The sequence below is a fragment of the Polyodon spathula genome, chromosome 13, assembly GCF_017654505.1.
Source record: "Polyodon spathula isolate WHYD16114869_AA chromosome 13, ASM1765450v1, whole genome shotgun sequence".
NCBI lineage: Eukaryota > Metazoa > Chordata > Actinopteri > Acipenseriformes > Polyodontidae > Polyodon > Polyodon spathula.
In genome coordinates, this window is record NC_054546.1 from 17357871 (window position 1) to 17376831 (window position 18961).

The 18961-nt window shown below is 37.4% G+C and overlaps 1 protein-coding gene across 1 annotated transcript in view; it reads right to left on the reverse strand.

Annotated features, from left to right (window-relative positions):
• Positions 1-18961, reverse strand: part of LOC121326085 (tolloid-like protein 2) — a 91762-nt gene that overhangs the window by 30063 nt on the left and 42738 nt on the right. Inside the window, exons 3-7 of the mRNA XM_041269245.1 lie at positions 11625-11705; positions 8018-8188; positions 5140-5257; positions 2084-2262; positions 1451-1556 (exon numbers count right to left, since the gene is read on the reverse strand). Coding sequence (XP_041125179.1) covers positions 1451-1556; positions 2084-2262; positions 5140-5257; positions 8018-8188; positions 11625-11705 — 655 coding nt within the window. The remainder of the gene's footprint in view (positions 1-1450; positions 1557-2083; positions 2263-5139; positions 5258-8017; positions 8189-11624; positions 11706-18961) is intronic.

Genomic DNA, 18961 nt, shown 5'->3' on the forward strand with positions numbered 1-18961 from the left:
AAATGGGAAGCCAACTCCAGGACTGCGATATATCCGAATCCGCAGTATAGCGAGGGGTGATATAACGAGGGGTGCCACAGGGTTCTGTGGCAATAATAATTATTATTATTATTATTATTATTATTATTATTATTATTATTATTATTATTATTATTATAATAAACCATAATAATGTATTCACTTAATTATGTGCAGCACACAGTTGATTCAGCATCAGCAATGTGGCTTGGTAACCCATTCCATATACTCACCTCTCTACGTAAAACAATGTCTCCTACCCTCTCCAATCAATTTTTAACTGGTCTCTGTGTAGCACTTACAATATTGACAAGGGTTCATTTTGTTAACTCCTTTTTTAATTAAAAAATCTTCAGTCAAGTCTCCTCTATCCAAACATGTAATATGGATTAACATTTTATCTAGCTAGCTGGGGCCATGTGCTCAGTGGGGTGCCACAGGGTTCTGTGCTTGGACCCATTCTGTTTCTCATCTATATCAACAACTTAGATTGGGGGATACTTAGCAAGCTTGCCAAATTTGCAGACGACACAAAGCTTGGGGGAGTGGCAGACAGGTTTACAACCACCCAGGAAATCCAAAAAGATTTAGACCACATACAGAACTGGAAAGAGGACACAGTTGGCAATTAAAAGGAAATAGACTCAGGCCAGAGGGTAGGAGTCACTTCTACACAGAGAGTGGCGAGGGTGGGGAATAAGTTGCTTAGTCATATCGTTGATGCTGAATCCCTGGGATTCTTTAAGACCCAACTAGACAAAGTTTTCAGATCAATCAGCTACAAGGGCACTGGAACTAGGGGTGCTTTGCATGGCTTCCATCATATACAGGGGTTACAGTTTTGTCATTGGCTTTCAGCACCCCCACTTTAAAGTGCCACTGATCAGCTACAGTGCGTATATTTCTTATGCAGTATTTCATAATTATCTGGAAGCAAATGTACAATAATTCAATGTTCACTTCCATGGTAATTTAGGACTCAGTGAAGGTGATGATGACTAATCCAACCACAAAAGCAAACTAGTTGCTTCTTGTCAGACAGTTGACTTTAACACCAGCACATCTAGTGGTATTTGTATTGCAATATACAGTACTGGCACACATTATGGGGTTATGGATTGTAATGACTACTTTCTCACTAAATATCTTGGTATCCCTGAACAGACAATTGTCTCCTCTTAAAAAAATATGCTTATGATTTTAATGAGCAATCCGTCTCACAAGTTCAGGGGTACCCTAAATATGATTCATTTACTAACAATGCTGATTCATCCACATCAAATCATTAAATTAAAATAAATGGCCCCTCTCAAGAGATTATATTTTCCTGCTTCCACATTAATAAATATAAATGCTAAGACAACAGCACAGGAAAATGTAGCTATTTACAAACATTGTAGAAAACCAAAGAGACATAACCTTAGACTCCAACCTTGAGAAGGTGTTCCGGGCATAGTGCATTATACTGTCAAAGTCGTAGGTCTCTCCCAGGGAATTCACTTCACCAGGCTCCATCTTCAGGAAGTTGTACTCCTGCCCTGTGGTACGATTCTCAGTTAATGACCTGCTGAGGGGTTAGCAGCACAGGAGTCAAAATACCAGCATTCCTTTAAAGGGTCTAGCTGGGAATCAGAGGCATGCTGCATGTGAGACTGCATAACACACAATATACCTTTTGCCCCTTCCAGGTTTTAATTATTGACTGTGTTGTATTTTAGGGGAAATTCAATCACATTTATAACAAAATAAATGCCCTTGGACCTGTGGTTTGTTCTTTTCAGGGGTATTTGGGTCATTCTACACTAACTGGAACTTAACATAAAACACATAATTAGAAACCTGACTGACCTACATTAATAAAGCTTTGCCAAACTGCCTCAGTTTAGTTCTCAATAGACAGCAGCCCATAACTGAAAGCCAGCTCATAATTCACTACACATGAACTATCTTAGAAAGGGTATGATAATAATAGCCGTACAATTATCACCCCACATCATTCATACATAATATTTAAAACTGTTTAGTTTTGGTTATTTATGTACAATGGGAGATACAAAAGCATTACCTGGCTGTATGTTTTCCCGGATGATCGTGACGTGGCTGTCACGGTCTGGTCGAGTGTGTTCATGCCAGAACCCAACCACGTGGCCGAGCTCATGGACGACAATGCCAAATTTGTCACAGTTCTTGCCTATAGAAATGGCCTGGGGACCTCCACCACGCCTTCCCACATAGGAACAGCACCTAGAAGCAGCAGCAAGCAGTTGAGGTTAAAAGCAATGAAATCTGAAATCCTCTAAACACATTGCCACACCACACACAGAATAGGCTCAATTAGAAAAAGTGTAGGGATGATCAATTATGGAGGGTGACAATACAAGTACTTTAAACAAGAGTAATGCTTTTTTCTGCAAAAATGAAAAATGTTTTGTTTTAAGAAAAGAGAGAAAGGTTTACACAAATCCACTACATTGCTGTAAGATTAACAAAAAAAATATGGTTACTTACACACATACACTTATTAAGCAATACTTACATATACAGTGCCTATAGAAAGTATACATTCACATTTTGTTGTGTCAGTGCCTCAGAGTTTCATGCATTTAAATTAGGATTTTTCCCACTTATCTACACACCATACTCCACACTGTTAAGGGGAAAAAAGTTTATTGAGAAAAAAAAATGTATATACTAAAAATTCAAAACTGAAAGATCATAACTGGATAAGTCTCCACCCCCCTGAGTTAATACTTGGTGGAAGCACCTTTGGCAGCAATTACATCTGAAAGTCTGTTGGGATAGCTCTCTACCAACTTTGCACACCTAGATTTGGCAATGTTTGACCATTCTTCTTTACAAAACTGTCCAAACTCTGTCAAGTTCCTTGGGGAGCGTTGATGGACAGCAATCTTCAAGTCATGCCACAAATTTTTGATTGGATTTAGGTTGGGGCTCTGATTGGGCCACTCAAGAACATTTACCTTTTTGTTCCTTAGCCACTCCAGTGTAGCTTTGGCTGTGTGCTTTGGGTTGTTGTCATGTTAAAAGGTGATCTTCCATCCCAGTTTCAGCGTACTTGCAGAGGGCAGCAGGTTTTCCTTAAGGACTTCTCTGTACTTTGCTCCATTCATTTTCTCTTCTTTCCTGACAAGTGCCCCAGTCCCTGCTGATCAGAAACATTCCCATAACATGATACTGCTACCACCATGCTTCACAGTAGGGATGGTGTTCTTTGGGTGATGCACTGTGTTGGGTTTGCACCAAACATAACGCTTTGCATTTAGGCCAGAAAGTTCCATTTTAGTTTCGTCAGACCACAAAACTTTTCGCCACATGGCTACAGAATCTCCTGAGTGTTTTCTTGCACACTTTAAACGGGATTCAAGGTGGGCTTTCTTCAGTAATGGCTTCCTTCTTGCCACCCTACCATACAGGCCAGATTTGTGGAGTGCTTGGGATATTGTTGTCACATCCACATCTTGACCAGTCTTGGACATAAAAGCCTGTAGCTCTTGCAAAGTTGCCATTGGCCTCTTGGTAGCCTCTCTGATCAGTCTCCTTCTTGCTCGGTCATCCAGTTTGGAGGGATGGCCTGATCTAGGCAGGGTCTTGGTGGTGCCATACACCTTCCACTTCTTAAAAATCATCTTGACCGTGCTCCAAGGGATATTCAAGGCCTTTGATATTTTTTTATACCCATTTCCTGATCTGTGCCTTTCAACAACTTTGTCCGGGAGTTCTTTTGAAAGTGCCTTGGTACTCATGGTTGATCCTTGCTTTAAAATGCACTACCCAGCAGAGGGAACCTACAGGAACTGCTGAATTTATCTTGAAATCATGTGAATCACTCAATTTAACACAGGTGGAGGCCACCTAACTTGGTGTGTGATTTTGAAGGCGATTGGTTACACCTGAGCTAATTTAGTATTACTATTACAAGGGGGCTGGAGACTTATCCAACCAACCTATTTCAGTTTTTATTTTTAATTCATATTCTACAAATTTCTAGAATATTTTTTTCACTTGGAAGTTGTGGGGTAGGATGTGTTGATAAATGAAAAAAAAAACATGATTTTAATGCATTTTAATTCCAGGCTATAAGCTAACAAAAGGTGAACATTCTGAAAGGGAGTGTAGACTTTCTATAGGCACTATAAATTCTACATGAATAATTTTGCCAAACAATAGAAGAACCCTCTGGATAAGGCAGAGAATATTGTTTATTACAATCTCATTTCTTGATCACAGACTGACAAATTTTTATTGTAAAAAATACTCTTTAAAAAAAAACTTGAAACTTAAAAGTGTGAAATACATTAAACTAAATAGCGTTGCAAGTAAAATATTTAGCCTTCTATGTGAAATTGAAAATGAATTACTTACAGTTTATTTTCTTATCCTTGATTGGTAGGAAATGATTATCATTTATATCATGATGCTGCTTGGTTCGGGGGAGACAACTAACAGTTTAGGGGTTTAAGATCCTGGGTGGATAGAGTACAGCTCTGGCCAAAAGTTTTGCATTACCTACACTTTTAGGATTGAGACACCATTTAAAAAAAACTACATGAAGTATATGAACATAATTTATATCTTTCATGTAACATCAGATAATTAAATAAACTACAAATAAACTACCGCAAACGTCTACCAGAAGCCATAATAGGAGTACAGAATTTTATGTTAGATTTTCGAAATGACACATTTTTTGGCAGTTTTTCATTAAGTATATGGAAAACTGCAAAGCAGTATGTAATTCAATATGTTAACAAAACATTTTTCAGGAGGCTTCATTTGACTTTATGAAGCAAAAATAGCTCATTCTATAGGGTGATGCAACACTTTTAACCATAGCTGTACAGTATGTGAGTCTGTATTCCATCAGTGATTTGCTGGATACAATCACTTAACAAGTGGGATCAGCAGATGGAACTTATTTTTTGTAATGGACACCAAAAGGAAATGACATTTTCCACTTTTAACTGACTGTAGACAATGCATTGGGAAATGTACAGCATTCCTGTTCTATGGCTAACATCTTGGCTGTTATTCTGTTGTCTGAGGAGCTCAGAGCTTGCGGCTGTTTTTCTGTGCAGTGCACAGTGTGCAGAATTCACCCACCCGCATGGCCGATAGGTGAACACAATGAAACTCTCTTCATCTGTTCTCTCTATGAAGGTGACACATGTGTATTTCTCCCAGTGTCTCATGGCCTGCTTAAATATGGCTCTTTGGGTACCTGGATTAAGAACAAACGGGGAAAAAAAACATTATGAACTTTACAATTTATGAGGCTAACGCTGTTCTGCTGACAATCGCATTACGGATATAGAGCATAAGAACATTTAGGAATGAGAGAAGACTATTCAGCTCATCTCTGCTCATCCAGTTCCTAGTAGCTGATCTTTGTCAAGTTGAGTGTTAAAGAATCCTAGTGATGAAGCACCAACAGCATGACTAGGTAGCCCATTCCATACCCTCAACACTTGTAAAGAACAATGTAAAGAACTGCCTTCTACTATCTGTTCAGAGTCTGTCTCCATACTTTCCTCTGGCCCTGGTTTCTGTACTGCACTTAAAGTTTGGTTAGATTGAACAACGTCAACTCCTTTTATGATTTTAAAGACTTTAATTCTTCTTTGTTCCGGGCTAAATAGATGCAGTCAATGTCAATCTATCTTCATAGCTCATTCCTTTAAGCCCTGGGATTAGTCTGGTTGCTCTTTGTTGGACTCTCTCCAGGGCCTCAATATCCCTTTGTTGCTGTGGCGAACAGAACTGTACACATTCTCTTAAGTGCCGTCTCACCAGTGCATTATATAATCTCATGACCATAGCCTCCATGGATTTGCACTCTCCGCTTTTGGCTACATACCCAAGCATTCTGTTTGCCTTCCCCACACCTTTACATGTAAGTTACTGAAGTACTTGTTTTGAACACTTATCTGTACACATACAGTATGTTTGTTACTAGCTGTTGCAAGTTTAGTCGATGGGTGATGAGGGTGACAGATACATGACCACTATGGGTACTGTGCACACTGGCGTCGTCATTATAATATACATTCTAGTATAAGGTCTCTTGCAGTATACCGGGGTACTGTATAAGCCATTGAGGGTTTTCAGACATATCACTGTGAGTGTTTCACCATATAAGGTCTTACTGAAATGAAAAAAAAAAAAGGTAACACAATATAATCTCTTTGAGAATGTAATAATAATAATTATATCTTCATTCTTTATTTTTATATAGCGCCTTTCATAGTGGACCACCATCACAAAGCACTTTACAGAGGTAGGCTCTGAACTCAAAAAACAAAACTCCACAAGAACTAGGGTTTTCTTTGTAAAACAGCTGCACAGCAAGTTTGGTTTCCCACTCTAGTGGTCTCTTTGGCCACTTCGCTGACCAGTCGGATTGCTTTTCATCGGGCTGAGCCCCACCACATGGTCCGTTGTCTCGTCCAGCTGACCAGACCATAGTTTGATGAATGAGACCTTCCCTGGTTCCACCTTAACCACTCTCTAATTCTGGTTAACATTGCCTCCCTTTTATTTGTGTACTTGTTTTAGATTTGAAGGTTCAATCCAGTCAGAGTGGGTTTAAGGTTTAGGCTCTGGAGAGTCAAGCTCCACTTTATTTTATTACTCTTGCAAACACTGGAGGCCAGATAACTGTATCAGAAGCTTAAAAGCTTGTATAACTTTGTATCATGTCAGGGCATCTCTGGGTATTTTACAAAGCAGGATGCAAAAGGATTTAAATAACCATTTAAAATAATCATTTAAAATGTGCTGGTCCTGAAGTGACCTCATCTCATTGCCACAGCAGTGCATCACACAAGCTTAAAGAGTAGACATTTAGGATATTAAACAGAATCATGCAATCAGGCATCCTAACATGCCACTAAAATTACACTTGCACTGTTCATTGCTGTATGTATTTTTGTACAGCAACAGCAGTTATCCTGTCTTTCAGTGAAATCCACTACAAATTGTAGTAATGCTAAATATGACATACTGTACTAGACACTGCACTTCATTTGTTACTGATGCTAGCCATGTAACAAATTCCATTTTGATTCATTATTATAGCTTCATCATTTAATCTAGTTTTTTTTTTCTTTATAAATTTAATGTAAAGTACAGTTCACTATGTTATATATCATTACACCACTGTAGAGAAACTTTACTATTAAAATGAGGTGCATAAAACACCACACAGGGGTCTGCAATAATAACACTAGTTACTGCAGGTGTCTCAATGTGATTGCAGGTAATTCTCTGATACCTAATGAAGATTCAGTACAACTTCTATTTATCATGATGAATTCAAGGTTCATCTTTCAAACTCTCCCTTACATTACTCTCACAAAACCCCTTACATTGCAGGGTAAAAGCGAATGACTGAATTAGCAGAGTCGTGAATGACTGAATTAGCATAGTTGCTTTGGGGTTTTGAACTTTTAGTTTAAAAATTCCATAAATAACCCTTCTACATTTTTTTAAATATGATCATAGTAATTACATTTGGCTATATGGATGTATTATTTTTCACTTGTTATAACCGTAATTAATCACAACAATAACTTTATCAGTTGTCTGGATATAAGTTGGATATTCTCATGAAGGTAAAACAGCAGCTCACTTCATTCGAATGCTAGGTGTTCTGGCTTTAAATGGCTGAAACAACAATTCAATTGCCATTAACTAACTTCCCCTGGCTTTTTACTGTTTATTCTTTTTACTCTATTAATTAACTGTGTAATTAATAAGGTTTACTGTAGTCACAATTGGATAAGCCGTTCTACATGCAAATGCAATACAACTAGGACAATAACAGACCCCAAACCATACACAGACAGCTCCAAGAAAATAATATATCAACAGCTATGCAAAACATAGAGCAACATTAATTCATGCCTATCATGCTTAATCTGCAAGGTATAAGAAACACCTGTTTTCCTACGCAGACAGTGTTTATCAATGTGTTACTGACCAGTGAAATTTCCTCCGATAACGTAGGGAATGACACCTGCCGGCCATATCCTCTCCTGGCGCGATGTCGCAGCCCTGCGCACTCGGCTCGCTGTATCACTGGCTCCCACGGAAAGGCTTTTATTCTTTTTCTTCTTTTGTCTGGTATCTGGAGCAAGTCTCTGTCTTGTGCCTACAAAACACAATACAACGTATGTTTAAATCATAGTGCAGTTCACACAAAATGTGCATTCTGGAAAAAATGTTCAATCTATAGTGAGGGCTTTCCAACAACACACTTGTATGTAAGTAGATTTGTATTATTTGGAGCAGATTTTGAACATCTCTTCCTGGATAAATCCATGTACAAAATGGCACGAAATTGCACTTTGTGAAAACTCAGGAGTGTCCTGACAGCAAATAGGCTTTACAGTGTATGTGGTGTTGCTTCAAATGTACTGCTCCCTAAATTAGGAGATCCAGATTCTATATTTTCGATTTGGACTATTACAAGCTTCAAGAGAGTAACTTGGCATTGCCGTCTTTATTCTTTATAATTTGTATTTCTTTATAATCACCCCAATTATTGTACCACATGAGACTTGAAGGTCCTCTGATCCCATCCCAGGCCCCTGTCCAGCAGGGGTCTGTGGCGGGGTGTCCCCACCCTGTGTTTATTTTGTGTTATATGTTGTATGTGGCGTGCTATTGTTGGTGAAGGTACTGGTATGAGTGTGGCTTATGTAGCAGAGGTGATGTAAAGTGTACAATTGTATTTAGGCACAGGGATTGCACAATCACTCCACGTGCAGATTAAAGTGGGTATCAGTATGAAGCATGGGGAGCTCAATTAGTTCACGAGCAGATTCCAACTGAATAACTGATTAGCAATCGAGTCTTGGTACAGCTGCAGAAATATGTTTTGTTAGTGTGTTCTGTTTTGTTCAACCTTGTATTTTCTGTGTATTAATAATATTAATACACGCAAGCAAGCGCATTTCACCATATCACCTATGTTTCTTCCTCGTCTGACGTCACCCCACACGTCAGCCTTGTCACAGGGCCACAGTAGCATGGTGAGATAACACAGTCACTTACCACTGCAGCTAGTGGGAACGACGACTTGGTATAGCCAGGATGCAAACCTGTGCTATCGTGACTGCATAACTTATTCTGAACACCAAGAGCTTGTGTCCTTCTGAGGTGAGACTGGGATTGAAATAGATTTTCATGAGCCTGACAATCACTGCCTCAGAAGCGCTGGGTATAAAATTCAGTTTGTATCAGATCACTTTAAAAAGTTCAGTAGCTGTAGTACACATGACAGATAAAGCCAGCTAAGAGATTATAATAAAAACCTCACTTCCATTATTGGTTTAGTAATTGGAAATTTGGCTTGAATGCTACACAAAATGCTAACAAGCACATCAAAGCCACTGGGAGTTTTTCATCATTTTTTTGTGCCTTTAATCCTCTTTAGACAATCTCAATGGACATCCGGCCCCCCAAACTTGCTACAGTAACATCTAAAACAGGAATACACGTGATACAGGGCTTCATCAGTATTTAACAGCCTCATCACAAAGTCACATAGCAAGTTGAAAGGGCTGAATAGAAGAATGCCAGTGTGACCTCGGGCCGAACCTATAAAAGATCCCCAGGGTTTCACTCAGGTGATGTGAGCCAGGCCCGCTGGGTTCTGATTTCCACACGCGAGGTGTCTCTCTGACAGAAATGACTACCAGCTGCTGCTGACTGAGCACTTTTCTTTGATCTGCACAGCTGAGAAATGAACAAGCAAATCATTCCTGTCAGGATTAAGAGAAGCCAACAGTGCTGGATAAGTGACTGCACGAGGCTGACAGGCAAGAATGCACCTGTAAAGGCCTACTACAACATCTGTCACTGTGGGCCTTACCTGAGCTTGACAAGGAAACTCTACTAACAATCAGGCAGACATGAAAATCTAAGTTACACATGTCAGACAGATGAAGCAATTCAATTTACTGTAACACACCTCTTTCCCCATCTGAGTGAGGTTTTAGTTCAAAAGGACAGATGTTTACGTATTTTGTAACAGTAACATGAAATCTTTTTTAAAAAGGGTTATTGCTCTTATATACAGTACTTAACTTTTAAATAATTGTTGTTTCTAAATGTAGAGCTCTTGTATTAGACACCAATGTAATTATTATTATTTTTTTTTTTTTTTTGAGAGAGAGTCTCCAATTTTCTACCCCTGTTTGTCCGTCCCCACTACATCTCTTGATTGTCGGTAGGTGTCTTCTAATCTTACCAACCAGCCAATCACCTCTTTACCCAAGGAGCTCAACAAAAGGCATGCAGGTGCCCGCTCAAGTTCACTGTTTGCCTGGCCACTATAGGTTCACTATGGCAATGTGTGGTCAAGCAGTCCCTGGCAATCTGAGAGCATTAATATTCATAATGACCTATCTATTATTGAAAAACTAATTGTATATGACCCTATCAACATTTTTATCAGCTTTAATTCTGAATTTCCTAAAATTCAGAGCTACCTATGGGCCAAAATTGATTGCATGGTGTCTCTGTGAATGAATATTGAACTGTGAACCAGCTTAAGATTAATAATATATTTGCTAAAGACAAAATACAAATAACAGAAAACAAAAATCTGAAAGCTTATTTTTATTTGAATTTTTTTTTTTTATGAATGTAACAACAGGAGCAGGAGATGCATACATAGCCTACTTACATCTGCATGAACATAGTGAACCAGTGCCTATCGCTCACACTTAGACACACTTAACTAAAAGGGCGTTTAAGTCTTTTTACAAATGCTAGTTGATTAGTTTAGCTGAAAGCCCTTTTAGCTAGGTAAGCTGAACTTCATTTTGAACGTGTGTAATTCTAAGCTATTAACACCTTTATGATACTATGTGTTTTATTATAAAACACGTGATATTCCGATGTTTATTAATGGTACATAGCTACAGTAGGTTATCATGTAAACCTCATTCATAGCTGTTTTTAAATTGCAATACTAAATGGAGCATTACATTAACAAGCTTGTAGAGAGTCTTCAATTAGCATAATTTCCTTATACCTTGACGACAGCACCAATAGACTTCCTACCTCACATTGTCCTTTAGAAGTCTCATCCACATAGTGACCAGTCCTAACCTTTCCTGGTATAGCTACAAGGTGGAACTGCTCCTAAAAAGACTTTCATTATCGCACAGGCCAAAGTAACAAAGTCTGATATTTATCTTGCAGAGCTTGCCTTTTCTTTGAATCCATACGCTGCCCCTTTTAAATGATGCTCCACACTGCAACTGAAACATTTCCAAACAGCTTCTAAAATTAGTATCCACACACCTACAGTATTGACAGTTTATGACATTTTATGTATTGACATCAGTTTATTCCAGCACAATATCTAGTACCATGCATTGGTGATAGAGAGATCACATTTGCATTTAAATAGGTGCTGAATAACCTCTGGCAGCTGCAGTGAAAAGTTCTGGCAGATTTACAACATTCACATTTACTGTAAAGTACACACCACCGAACCAACTAGAACAGCAGAAAACATTTAATGAAAAAAATATTAAAAGATACCCAAAGGTCTGGGCGGGGTACCACATTACCCTTTATAACTTTTTTTCTTTTATGGTTTGTTCCTGTGGTCAAGTTCTGGCTTCCGGGATTGATTTTCTCCCCAAGACCACCTAAAAAAAGAAAGGGTGGTTAGAAAATTCCTTTATACAGTGTGTCAGAAAACAGTCCCATCCAACACAGCATTATGCTATGCTTATACTGTAAAAACAAAAGAGGAGGCCAGTCAGCCCATCTAAGCTCACCTGCTTTATAGTAGCTGATTAATTTCAGAACTTCATCAAGTTGGGTCTTACAGGAGCCAAGTGATTCTGCATCAACAACATGACTAGGTAACCCATTCCATCCCCTCACCACTCTCTGTGTGAAGAAGAGTCTCCTTCAATAACATGACTAGGTAACCCATTACATCCCCTCACCACTCTCTGAGTGAAGAAGAGTCTCCTTCACCAACATGACTAGGTAACTGTCACAAAGACGGCTGTAGTGGGTGACGTCAGACCAGAACCAGGAACCAACAAATAAGAGAGGTGGAGTTTGGTGAAGCTAAGTGATTGCTTTCGCTCAGCATTTAATAATGAACAAACAGAAAATAAAAGGATGTAAAGTTAAACAAAAACACAGGACACGACATTTTCGCTGAAATAAAGAGACAAACAAAACGGACTACACAGACAAACACGGTGAGCTGATATTTTAACTATTATTATGATTATTACCTCCGTCTCCAATCCCGTACACACAACCACGACTGAGTGAAAACATGCTGCTTTTATGCAGCTGTACCGAGACTCGACTGCTAATCAATCATTCAATTGGAGTCGCGGTACAACTGCACGTGAATTAATAAAGTGCAATTCCCCGTGCTCACATAGTATTACATTTTACCTGCACATGAAGTGCTGTGCAATCCTTGTGCCTAAATACAAATATACATTTTAAACAACTCATGTTCCACAGACCCATTTATATGCCGTGTACCAATGATTATACACCAACATAAACACACAACACGCAACATATAACACTGAAATACACACAGGGGCGGGCAACATTGCCACAGTAACCCATTCCATCCCCTCACCACTCTCTGTGTGAAGAACAGTCTCCTTCAGCAACATGAATAGGTAACCCTAGCACATACAATGTTTAAAACATATTCATATATGTCACATAGATTTCAGTTACAACTATTTGAGACTAAGATATTATCTATGCAGCGCTGAAGAAGTTTTGGTACATAAAAAAATAAATAAATACAAAATACTTGACCAAAATAGGCAGCAAACATTTCAAAGGTAAAAACAAAAGCCATGATTAATATGAAGCTGTGTTTACATTTAGAGTTAGATAACTGATACAGCCTATTGACTACTGCATTGTGGGTGTAATTACACAAACTAGTTTACATTTACAAGGCAGGGCCCAGACTATTAAAAGAAAGAGTGAAAGGGAAATAGATTATCTTAACTTAAAGCCTAGCCATATGGGTTTCTATTAACCCTCAGAATGTCCCATACAACCAACAAGCATACATTTGGTAAGACACAGAATTGTTAACATTAAAGTTATTGAAATTAAGAGTTGATTACATTTGTCAGAACATTTGTCAGCACAGTGCCATTCTCTAATTGAAAATGTCACCTTTTGTTGCCGTATAGCCTGGAATTAAATTGCATTTAAATCTTTTTTTTTCTTTTTTTTTTTCAATACACATCCTACTCCACAACTTCCAAGTGAACAAAATATTATAGAAATTTATAGAAAATTAATTAAAAAATAAAAACTGAAATAGCTTGGTTGGATAAGTGTTCACTCCCTTTGTAATAGTAATCCTAAATTAGCTCTGGTGTAACCAATTGCCTACAAAATCACACACCAAGTTAAATGGCCTCCACCTGTGTTAAATTGTACTGATTGATATGATTTCAAGATAAATTCATAAATTCCCTCTGCTGGGTAGTGCATTTCAAAAAAACTCCGGGACAAAGTTGTTGAAAGGCACAGATCAGGGGATGGGTATAAAAAAATATCAAAGGCCTTGAATATCCCTTGGATCACGATCAAACGATTATTAAGAAGTGGAAGGTGTGTGGCACCACCAAGACCCTGCCTAGATCAGGCCATCCCTCCAAACTGGATGACTGAGCAAGAAGGAGACTGATCAGAGAGGCTACCAAGAGGGCAATGGCAACTTTGCAAGAGCTACAGGCTTTTATGGCCAAGACTGGTCAAAGTATAAATGTACATTTAAGTTTTTATAAATACATTTTATTAAAAATAAAGCGCTCGCTGTGTTTGGATGTGCAGTGTGGTTTTCAGCAAAAATAAATATTTAAAAAACATTATTTTGTCAGTATAATTTATGTTTATGCAGAGTTAAAATCACTACTTGCTAAATGTTTATTTCCTTTCAAAAATGTTGTGTCATATCATACTGTGGATTAAGAAAATATAAGTGTTTATTCAATGTAGGCTCGTTTAACTAAGTTATTATTTTCACAGTAAAATGCTCGGTTGTTTTGTATTTTTTTTAATAAATGTTATGGGGAAGTGGTTACAAACACTTTTAATCAAGTCTACGTGTGGGAATATCTAAACCTGTTTTTATATGTACAGAAAACGTACACGTTTTTAGTGAAAGATGGTGTTTTAAGAGATATATTGACAGATCATTTGAGAAACGCACAAAACAATTGGCTTCCTATACAAACTTTCATAAGATCATATGAAGAAATACACGAAGACTTCATATATATGAACGCGTATACACACACACACCTGTATTATGAATGACAAATTAGAGTGCAGTGCTTACAGATCGATGCTTGTGAAACAGTCTGGTTTTGTTTTTTGTATATTTTATAAAAAATAAATTGTTTTAGATTTTGCGCCTTTTTTGGGGTGGGCCTGGGCAGTATACATTATAGAACGGTTTGTGACTTGACAGCTGTAATAATCAAGTTGCACATAAAAATAAATCTTAATGCTTAATTATTTCTGATATGTCCTAACCAATATACAGAATAGCGTATCTATTTCTCTTTCGGTAATATTTGTACAAATAAAACCTATAATGTAAATATCCAGCGATTACAAACTTAAAATGACAACTCTGATGATGGTTTAAACTGGGAATGTTAAATAATAGATATTGTCATATTATTTAAAAAGTGTTACTATAACAATTTCACACAAATATAATGCAGATAAAAATAAATCGCACAACCACGTCTTTGCAGTAGCTTAAAGTTAACCGCTATTATTAAATAAAATACAACATGATACAATAAAACGTGTTATTAATATTATAACAATGTGTTTTCCATTTTAACCACATGTAACGTAGCTTTAATAAAGATCCTGACAACATTTTTTAAAGTAAAACAATTTTCTGAATTAAAGTTTACCGACAGAAAACAGCGACGACTTAATCTTGTCTTTAAATTCTAAAATTTGCGCGGGCGTAGAAAGGCTCAAAGGCAAAAGCTAACTTATTTCACGGCTAACTTATTACCTGTGACACCGGTACTATTTTGTAAAGTCAGCAGTGGCATAGTTGAAGCTGTATCACTGTTCCGGTACTATTTTGTATAGTCAGCATTGGTGTAGTCGAAGCTGGAACGCTATTCTTGTATTATTTTGTATAGTCTACGGTGGTGTAGTTGACCGGAACGTATTGGAACGCTGTTCCAGTATTATTTTATATAGTCTGCAGTGGTGTAATTGAACCTGAATGCGTTGGAACACTGTTTTGGTACAATTTTCTAGTCAGCAGTGTTGTTGTCAAGCTGGAATTTGCATAATAGACAAGCTAAGTCACATGACTTGCATCTCCCGCACAACTATATGATTCAGTCAGTAGTCCTTTTGATGCAATGAAAACAGCATACTTGTTTAAGAAGGCTAAAAATGCTGATGAAGATGACAGCAACAGTGCATCATCTATGACTATGGACACAAACAAACGAAGCTGGAGAAAGACACTGTGAAAATACTTGTAGAAATTAGATAAATGCATTACCTATTATATACGTTATTAGAAGTTCAGTACACAAATAAAATGTGAATTTGTATAAATTCTTGTTTATGTACATCAATATTCAGATTTAGGACTACACCACCGATATCCAATTTGCACAAGTGCATGATACAGTCCTGAGCACTTGTAATTAACTAGCAGCAAACTGCCAGAAATATGAATTTTACATATGTCTTAAGCTTTAATAAAACAATGCATGTGATGGGAAACATTTACTTGATGATAGAAAGAGTGGTGTGTGCCACAAGCTGCTTCGTGTAGGGTGACTGCATTGTGAAATTTGGTCCATTTGTGAAGTTCTGAGTTGTGCCTGCCAGAGTTCATCCTGAGTTGAAATCCTAGCTTGGTTTCTTAATAAAAGAAGGATTCCTTTCTCATGAAGCAATTTAAAATCACGTTTATTAAAAATGAGTGAGAAACGGCATGGCAAAGAGACTCGTCCCAGCTGAATGATCTCAACTCTTCATTATTTATTACCTTTGTTCATTTCTCCCGTAGTGCTTAGCACCATGGTGTACGAGTTTAGCACCATGGTTTCTATTGGTGCATAATTCATGCACATGGATCTGTCTTAATTAGCAAAACGCTTTTGTGGTGCCCTCTAGGAAATGTATTCAGTTTGCACTTTCAGGACAAATCTAGCGTAACAATGCAATGCTTTGTAAACCGGTCTGAGGACTTCTTTCTTTTCAATCTTGAACGGGTTATAAAAAGAGCAATTAAACTTGAGCCAAGCTGTGCCTAAGCAGCGCTAACTGACTGAAAAAGAGGATTACCCCCTGGCCACTTTTAAACATACTCAGATCCCTGCTGTCAAGTACATGCCACTTTCTCTATCTAATCTCTTTACATCTTTTGTAATTACAAATATTTTACCCATGTGGCTTACATATCTCTGTACTACTGATGCTATTCTATTGCAACAGAACCTGCAAGATGAGATCACTAAAGTACTGGTTTGCCAAACTGTAATAACAGCCACAATTCATATACTTATCTGTTGTAATAAAAACATATCTTGATAAAATTCAGCTACAAAACCTTCTATTATATTTATGGTATATTACCTGGCAAGGACTTATTGATATCTTACACTACTTCATAAAATAAAGATTGCTACTGATCTATTGAAAGATTAAGATATCACTGAGCCCAGTTCACAAATAACTCCAGTTATTTAAGGTTTTTTTTTTATTTATATATTTTTTATGTATATTTTGTATATGAATAAATCATATTTCTTAACTATCAAATTTGAAATTTCTTGGCCAGTGATTATCAATAAAGAATTAACCGTGGCATCCCTTATACAAGTTTCCCATAGTAAATCACAGCAAAACAGAATAGTGACAGCATGGTAAAGCACAGGTAAGCATTGTGAAGCATATTAAAAGCCATGGTAAATGCAGAGTTAACCATGTGGAAACTGCAGTATTACAGTGCAAATGTACTGTGCTAAACTTGTACAAGGGGTTGTAGCTCATCACTTTCAGGGCAGATGTTCGTCACTTTTCACAGTCAGATTTATAAGTGATCAGATCAGCAGGATCATTTCTCAAATCAGAGTGTTAGCCCAATTTAATCTCTCCCTAGAGCAACCAATGCCTCTTCCATTACAAGAAATACTCCCACTCTATCCTTGAGTCCCAGCCTGGACAGTTTTAGCCTGTACTGTAAGTAAACCATATTGCTGGAGGGTCTGTATTTGGCAGCACAGTAAAGTTGCACTACAGTACGTCTATATTCTGTACATGTCTCTCTGCTATTTGACAATTTATTGGTACGAAAATAATGTTCTAGTATCACATTACCATGAAGACACTGGCAAGGCTGTTGTAAAAAATGGAAAGCTGTTTTGTTAAATTATGCTCCCATTTAGAATGCCAAAACTACATTTTGTTCATTTTCAATGTTTAAAGGAAGCCATCATGAGAGATGCACTCCAACATTAATATGTACAAGAGGACATGCACACTGCATTTACTCGTATGTGGAAAAGACTATGAAATAAATTCCCTTACACTGCACACATTCTACTGTACAAACACTGCAGATGACCTCTATATATGACACGCATGTTTTTGACAATGATTAAAAGTGTAGATATTTAAACCATTGCCCTACCAACAGTAGTCACCTGTTTTTATGAAGTGTTGAAAGCTTTCCCTTCATTATAAGTAGCTCAGGGTGGAGCAAAGACCAGTATTCAAGTCTGGGGTTGTGAAGAGGGTTTTTTTTTGTTTTTGTTAATCTTGGTCAGCAAGGGGTATAATATTATCCAAACACCTTTACAATTAAATTATAAAATGGCTTGGACAAATTAAACAAGGTGACTGGCTGAACAAGATCACATGGCTAGGGACTGATCGCCTCTAAAGATGATGGTACATAAAGTCACTTTCTCAGGAAATGTGGCTTGAAACCTGGTACCAGGAGACACAAACTATTCTCTGCACATTAAAAGGGGAACATTAATGATTACAGAGATAATCAAATGGTATTTAAAACATTGGTTAGCACTTGTGTATTTATTTTCTACAATCTAGTATTACTGGTACACCAAATTTGCTTCTCTTCTCTTGTGTGCTTTGGGGAAGTTGGCAGCTGCACGCAGTCTATGCTGATAGTGACTGAACTAAATGCTGCCTACAATCAATGGATATAATCTATTAGGATCAATTCTTTCAAAACCCAAAAGAAAGGAAGAAAACCTCATAATAACCATCAGGGTTTAATGGTGTAGTGTCCATCAGGTTTACAAATATTCTTTACATAACATTTAACAAGGTGACTATTAGATTAGATTATCCTGTGAAATGTTATCAATAAAACAAAAATCACATGTGGTAATGGGTTTTACTTTCTCAGCTACACAAGAACTTGACTATGTAAGTTATAACCTCTGATAAAGATAGGTGCACATTCAGACACTACCGAGTAATACTGAAGTATATAATGAACACGAATGTGAGGCTGGAATAAACCTGCTGTAGTAGGTTTGTTTCTTTCTAAATACTATAAACTACCTTCATTGATTATGTATACGATTTATGTCGCAAGCACATAGATCATTTTAATGAGTCACTAATTTCAAATCCAACAGAGGGAACATATGTTTTTCAGGTCTAATCAAAAAGACCCTTTAAAAAAAAAATGATCACAAGGAGGCCTTCAAACCCTCACAAGTAACCAAGGCTGATTGTAAAGCATATCCTGAGATCACAGTAGCAAAGTTTTTAAACCAGCAGAAGTGAATCAGGTATTAGCATGATTTATCCTACTTCACTGATGAATTATTTTAAAAACTGTATTGGGCACAACGCCTAT